The sequence below is a fragment of the Benincasa hispida genome, chromosome 5 (assembly GCF_009727055.1).
Source record: "Benincasa hispida cultivar B227 chromosome 5, ASM972705v1, whole genome shotgun sequence".
NCBI lineage: Eukaryota > Viridiplantae > Streptophyta > Magnoliopsida > Cucurbitales > Cucurbitaceae > Benincasa > Benincasa hispida.
Window position 1 is genome coordinate 1,062,059 of NC_052353.1, and position 8,122 is coordinate 1,070,180.

Consider the following 8,122-nt stretch of genomic DNA (forward strand, 5'->3'; position numbering starts at 1 on the left):
CACATTAGATGCTTCATCAAGTTTGTTAGAGACACACCACTCAAACTGAGCTATGAAGACTTCGTCATCTAGTTCGTGTTAGGACCATCTTCATCAAGTTTGTCAAAGACAAACCTCTCAAATACTGGAGCAATAAATATTTCATCATTATCCATTAACTCCACATCAAGACCACACAAAAAAAGGACTATGGATTTTTAGTATTATTTGTCAAGTCCATGCTAGGACTACCCACATAATAGACTATCCAAACAAAAGGCTATGGACCATTGAGTTTATTACAATAAACCACCTAGATAAAAGGCTATGGAATCCTATAAGGGTTTAAACCCCATGTTTACTGATGATTTTAAAATTATTTTTCTTATTAGACCTTTGGTCAAAAGATCAATCAAATTTTTCTAAGACCTCACATGTTCTAAGGAAATAACTCCTCCTTCAGCAATTACACAGTGCATAGTGACTGGTACTGATGCCCCTCACCGTGGTACATCCCTTAGTAGACTTTTAAGCCATTCAACCTCTCGTCCTACTAGTTCTAAAGCAATAAATTCATATTCCATAGTGGATCTAGCTATACAAGTTTGTTTTGCAGACTTCCACGATATTGCTCCTCCTCCAAGTAAAAATACATATCCACTTGTAGAACTGACCTCCTCATTATCAGATACCAATTTGTATCACAATAACATTCCAATAGAATAGTGAATTTATTAAAATGCAAACAGTAGTTCATGGTGCTCTTAAGATATCTTATAGACAACGAAGAGCACTCTAATGTTCCTTATCAGGATTATGTATATATCTACTCAATCTTATCACAACATATGCAATATCAAGTCTAGTATAGTTCATTAGAAACATAAAACTACCTAAGATTTTTTCATATTCAGACTGAGATATACTATCTCCTTTATTTTTTTTTTAAGACTTACACTAGCATCATTTGGAGTTCTTACAAGAGGATCATCAAAACAATCAAATTTTTTTAGTAATTTTTCAATATAGTGTGATTAGATAAAAAGCATTTTCAAATTTTCTTATCTTAACACCAAGTATTTATGTTAGCTTCCCCTAAATCTTTCATTACAAAATGTGACAATAATAACAATTTGGTATTATCTTTGTTTTCCTGACCAGCCATTGTAAAGCTTTCAGGCAATACCATATAGATTTTTTTTTCTAGATCACCATTGTGAAATGTTATTTTTACATCCATTTGATGAATTAGAAGTCCATGGATAGCAACTACCAATCTAGTTTTGTATCTTTCAATTGAACCATCTAATCTCGTTTTCCTATTGAAAATCCACTTGCACTTAATAGGTTTAATTCCTTTTGGAAGATCTACTAAGTTCCAAGTTTGGTTCATGACAGAAAATTCAGTTTACTCTTAATGGCTTCCTTCCATAGCTATAGTTTACAAAACTTAAGGCTTTTTGGCAAGTTTTAGGATCCTCATCTATTAGATGCATATATACAAACTGACAATCAATATTATTTGGCCTCTTAACTAAAAAATTAGGACCAAAATTAGGACCAAAATTTTTCTTAGTTCTCTGTCTCTTACTTCTTCTAGGTTTTATATCATGCATTCTATCCATAGTGCTAACATCTACAGTTTCAGACATACTAGAAGCTATATTATTTCTTGTTTCATGCCTTCCTAGGATTCTGGATTAGAGACAGTGGTTACCTTCTTGGTATTAGTAGGCGCTTCTATGTGAGGATATAGTCAACTTCCAACTGCTCGAAGAAGATCAATATTTTTTAGACCATCGACGACAATTTCCTCCGTCCAGTGGTTCGAGCTTGGACAAATTGGGGAGAACCTTACCATTCTTGATCGATATCTGGATAATTTCTTTCAGATTGTTGAATAGATGTTGCGCCGTGGAGAAACCACTGCCCTGAAAGCAATTACGACGCGACTTTGGTGGTAAACACTATGTCGGTTACTCTCCAAGGTTAACACAACCTCCAAATTCAGGTGTCGAATGGACTAGAATCAGAAGAGAAGGATGCTCAAAACAGAAGAAAAGTTAGAGGAAAACAAAAGAGGTAGTAAGAGAATTTTCAGTTATGTGTGTCCTCTCTCTCATGATCTCTATTAAATAGCAGAGGGGAAGAGGAATGAACCGAGCAGCAAATGAACGTTGATACAACGTTCATAAACAAGCAAAAATGAATGTCATTCATAAACGGTCAAGGGAAAAAATGAACCGTCTTTCATAAATGGTCAAAAATCAATTGTCATGAAAATATTAATAAAATAATTTATTAATAACAATAGCGCATGCATGTGGTGAAAGAGTTATACTTCCACCACCAACACACTTTGGACTCTTATCTAGAATGCTTTGGTATTTATACCCTCTAGACAATTCTAAATTTATTCATACAGGACAAAGCTCCTCCACTCCCTTTTAATTTTTTTTATGGACCTAAGCTCAAAGTCATTTTCAACAGATTTTTCTATAAAATTCTAAAAAAATTATACTCCAATGACATATTCTCAAAGTGTTTATGAATTATCAAAGATAATAATGTTGCAATTTTTGAAGGATAAGTATTTTTTTAGACCATGCATTTTTTTTTTATATAATTTAGCTAAAACAAAACCCGAACAATTCACAAACGAAACTCGTAATGGAATATCCTCTCTTTATTACTAAATTTACATAAAAAGAGGGGGACTTGAAACAGCTCACTTTCAAAATTAAAGGCGAAAAAATGGAATATTCCATTTTCAAATTCCTTTCTTCGCATCATAAAGAAAAAAAATTCGGTCCAAATTCCTCTGTTCTTTGACATATTCCTTAATTTATTGGTTCAATCAAAACCTTTTATGTATATATAATATATACCAAATCGCCTTCTAAAATCACCAAAATAATAATAGTAATGGCGGCTCTTCACCGGCTCATCGGAAGTGATGACTGGCACCCGCAGCCGCTGTCTACCTCGGGCAGTGGAAGCGAACACTCGGCCGAAGAATGTCTTTCCAAGATGGTGGTTGATTTTCTCGAAGAGTACGGCGGTTGCCGGAGTAGTTCGCCGGCGGAAGCTTTTTCCGACGGGGCGGCAATGGAAGTTCCCGCCGCGGCGGCGGCTGATTTTACGGAGGCGGTGGGGGAAATTCGGAGAATGGTGAGTGTGAACGGCGGGAATGTGGGGGGTTATAGAGAAGTGCTAGTGGGTAATGTTCAGGATGCGGCGGAAATGGCGGCGGCTTCTTCGTCGGACGGCGTCGTTTCACGGCGGATGTTGATGATGATTCTTCGTGAGCTTCATTATAATGCGGCGATCTGTAAGACGAAATGGGGAAGCTCTCGTGGTGTCGCCGCCGGTGACTATGAGTTCGTCGACGTCGTCGATGGAAATATCCGGTATTTATAAATTCAAATGTTATTTATTTATTTATTGTTATTATTATTATTATATTTTGCATGTTTGGAAGTGATTAACCATTAAAATCACTAATAATTCTAGTAATTTTAAATGAAGTATTTTTATTAATTTTATTTTAAAGTTGTTTACATAAAACTATTATGTTTTATTTACATTAATCTTTGTTTTTTCCCCATAAAAAAGGAGGCATGTGCCAGACATATGGTTTCCTTTGACTTGAAAGAGGATTGCATTATATAGTTTTGTAATATATAATTAAAAAATACTTATTTGCATCCCACTAAATTGTTTTATTATAATTAGACATGTGATAAATTATTCTTATTTCTTTTTGAAATATTTGAATGATTTTTTTATGTAAATGATGAGAGTGAGATGCATAAAGATGAGTGTTACTCTATATAATCATGGCATAGGTTGGGATTGACTGGCCAATAGAGTTGAAAATGATTTATTTTCCACCACTGAGAATAGTTTTTCTATGTACAATTTAAGAATCACGTATAAGACTATTTATGAGTTTGAAAATATAATTTTAGGGAAAATATAAGTTTTGGGTCTAGTTTTCATTTGTTTCTTAGGTTTCAAAATGTTGCACATTGGTCCAACTTTCAAATTTGGTTTCAATTTAGTACCAACATTTCAAAATGTCACAATTTTACCATTGGAATTTGAGTTTTGTTTAAATTTGGTCCATGTGATTCAAAATTTACACTTATAACCTCAATTTTTCACTCAATACTCACTTTTAGTCTTTGACTTGTTAATGTCTTAGTTTATTTAAAATAATTATGAAGTTAAATTTTAAATTTAATTTTTATAGTGATATAAGGAGTGAAATTTTATTCATTATAATTCTTTTAATTCTTTTAAATTAGTTAATTATAGACATTGATGATATGTTATGGAGTGATTAAAAATGGTTTAAACCATTTTTATCATTTTCGAAATCACTCAAAAAATGCTTAAGAGTGTAAAGTTAAACATTTAAATTAATTTGAGTGATTAAAGTTGTGATTCAAAGTGATTTTAAACATGGTAAATATGATTCTAATCATTTTAAAATCATTGTCAAACACGCATTGACACTAAAGACAAAAAATGATTATTTATTAAAAAATCAAAGTAAAAATTGTAAATCTTAAAACTTGGAGCCCAAATTGAAACAAAACTCAAATCTCAAGGTTAAAATTGCAACATTTTGAAACAGACTAAGAGTGTAACATTTTGAAACATATGAACCAAAAAGGAATTTTCTCTATAATTTTTGTAGTGCAACAATTTTGAAATGATGATTGAACCTTCAATCTCAAAGAAAAGAGTACATGTCAATTAACACTAAGTTATACTCATTTAATTAAATAATATTATTATAATACCATATAAATCTTAAACTAAAAATATTAATGACATAAATTCATTATAAATTTAAGAAATAGAAACTAAACTAAAAATTTGAGAATACACTTTTCTTGGAATCAGTGGTTTGATCTACATTATCATAATTATTGTAACTAGAAAAACTTAAATATTGACCTGACCGTAGAAATTTAAGAGCCAACATACATTTTGCTTAATAAATAATTAAGCATCAATATCTTGTTTAATGTTCAATTTTGCACCATTTGAGAACAATGATTGTGGAACTAGCTACTTTATTTATTTATATATATAAAAGAATAAGGAAAATTATTTCAAACGATAAAATTATTGAAATATTTACAAGATATAACAAAATTTTAGAACTATCAATATAGATACTGATAGACTTCTATTAGTATCTATCAATATCACTGAGAAGTCTATCAGTTTCTATCATTGATAGTTCTAAAATTTTGCAATATTTTGTAAATATTTTAATTTATTTTTCTATATTTAAAACAACCCAAAGAATAATTATGGATCTAATTAACTAAGAAAAATGATTCAATAAGAAAAATACCAAACACATAAAATATTCATAATTCTAAAAGTTTCTATATAGATAGATAAAAGATAGTTTCTTGAATAAGACATATCAATTATTTCATCTTAAAGGTTAATGATTTCATTATGATCCCGCAATTGTTGAATTGAACTTATAGTTTAACCTAACGTTTTCAAATTGTTGAATCTGAACGAACTCATTTATCTTACAAGGTACTTGATTGACACAAACTTTCCGACACAATTCGAGATCGCGAGGCCGACAATCCAATACAAAGAGTTATTAAGATCCTTGCCTTTAATTTTCATCGGAACGATGGAGGAGGTGAAGAAGATGGTAAGGATCATGTGCAACGCTGCAAAGATATCACTAAATCATATGAATCTTTCAGTGCCTCCATGGAGAAAAACTATTTACATGAAGAATAAATGGTTGGGACCATATCATCGAACTATAAATCCAGTTTATGATAAGTCTCCAATGCCAGAAAATTCGACTGGTCGACTAGTGAAATGCAGGTGGATTGGCTTCGACACCGCCGTTGTGGAGGCAAATGTCGATGCATCTATTTGTGTGAGATCGATTAAGGCGGGTTGTTGATGATGATAGACAAATAAAATGAGTGACTAAAGTGAGAGTTTTTATTTCTTTTTTCTCTCTTGTAAACATGAAAAACTATGGAGTAAATAAAGTATGTTAATTTTTTTTTTTGTTGGGAATTCAAGAATTGACAAGTAAGAGATTTGAACCTCAAAGCTTCGAAGATACATGACTTTAAGCTAGTAGAGCTATGTTAATGTTGGCTTGTAGAATCGGTTTTTTTTATTAGAAATAGATAGTACACATATTATATATATGTGTCCAAAATTCTAATTCAGACTTTTGTTTTTGTGTATAGTAATTTCATTAGAATTTATAATATTTGAGTTCAGTATTGGTTTAATTAATTCTATATGTTGAAGAAGGTGAACCAAAACTTCAGCTTCATTCTACTTCAGCACTCTCTATCTCTAACCCCTATTTAAACAATAAAACATAAAGGAATTAACAAGTTATAATTGTTTCTGTTTAGAGCTTCAATTATGTGTATAAAAATAATCCAGTTGTAAAGAATGAATGTACAAATTTTCATTTTCACAAAATTAAACAAAGCTTAGAAAACAATAGTGAGAGGGAGCTGGAGTGAGAACTTATCTGAAACTTTTTGTAATCTTGAAGTTATTGAAAAAATCTGGAAGACTCTTTTCAAAGTGGATGTAGGCCTAAAAGACACTGAACCACTATACTTCTGGGTGTATTTCTTTTTTTTCCTTCACTTTGCTCCAGTCATGCATGCTTAAATCTTCTTATTTTCGAATCAAAGATCTCCAGACCTGAAAAACGAAAAAGAAAAGGTCAGTAGAGAGAAACCCTAACCCTTCATCCCTCTATTGAAATGAGAATGAAAAATGAAAAGCTAAAAATTAAAACTCTCACCACTTGTTTTTTTTTTTTACTCTGAATAACATGGCACATCAAGGTCCATTCTGTTGGGGTTGGTGCCCTAAATCTCGTAGGGTCCTATAGTTTGTAAACATTGTATAAACAAACTCTTATGTGATTAATAATATATGATATTTTATTCACTTTGTCTATAAAATATGTGATATTTTAGTTGCATTAACCACAAACCAAAAAACTAACATTCAAGGTTATCTTTGTAACTTAAACATGTATGTGGAGACATGTAGGTGGATCATGTTTAAGTGATAACCTAAATGGTCTGTAGTAGATGGATAAAGCTGGGTACCTTATCCTGGTGACACTACAAGTATGGCTCACTTTGTAGGTGTTACAATTGTTGTAAAGTGCTATAAATGGTCTGATCCTGATCACTCATGTATTAGACATGCGAGCGAAGATATTCTATACAAAGGAGTTTGTATAAGACCGGACCACGAAATATTTAATCTCATTATATAACGTCGTTCATAATAGAGACTTACATTTCACCAAGATGACCATAGGTAACATGACCTGAATCCTGATTGAGTTGTGAACTCCTGCCTATAAGGGTGGTCCTTTGATTTGTATGGGTGAGAGTGACTAGATTGCCAACTCAACAAGCCTACCATTTTGAGGATTCATCTGATTGGGGAGCTGGGAACACAGCTACACAACATGGAATTCACTCCTTCCCCGAAGCAAGGGTAAGTAGATAAATTTCTCCCTTAAGGGTTGATTCCGGGTTTTGAAATATGTGGCGTCATACCCTCTCCTGGCCTGAGAGAAGTTTAGTCATAGTGGGACTATGATCTATTATTCATTAGAGGAATCAGTGGTACTTAAGGAGTTAGATGTAACTATAGGGCCAAAATGGTAATTTGACCCAGCTGTACTTACGAGTAATTTGTGAAGGGTTATTGTACTGTTGATTGGTTATATCTAATGGACACAGAAATATATCTGTAGTGCAAAGAGTGCAGCTGTCGGTCTTTAGTGGAGTGCTCGACAGGTAACGGATGGTGAATAATAATTAAAGAGTTTAATTATCTATTCATGTATCGTTAGAACTTCAAGCTACAGGTCTATAAGGTCCCTTTGGTAACTCAAAAGGATTTAGTTGAGAATAAGTTTTTGGGTTAATTTGAATTGTTCAAATTAATATAGGGATTTAATTATATATGATATAATTAAATTATTTCAATTATATATGATATAATTGTCATAATGTATTTGTTACATTATAGTTTAATGGGAAGAAATAAATATTTGAAAGAGATTCAAAGATATTTTCTATGATGT

At 32.0% G+C, this 8,122-nt stretch overlaps 1 protein-coding gene across 1 annotated transcript; it reads left to right on the forward strand.

Moving 5' to 3' along the window:
• Positions 1 to 2,914: 2,914 nt before the first annotated feature.
• On the forward strand, positions 2,915 to 6,039 carry LOC120078773. Its single transcript, XM_039033080.1, has 2 exons — positions 2,915 to 3,389; positions 5,551 to 6,039. Exons 1-2 carry the CDS (start codon positions 3,010 to 3,012, stop codon positions 5,936 to 5,938), a joined length of 768 nt encoding a protein of 255 aa, XP_038889008.1. The 5' UTR covers positions 2,915 to 3,009; the 3' UTR covers positions 5,939 to 6,039.
• Positions 6,040 to 8,122: the final 2,083 nt, after the last annotated feature.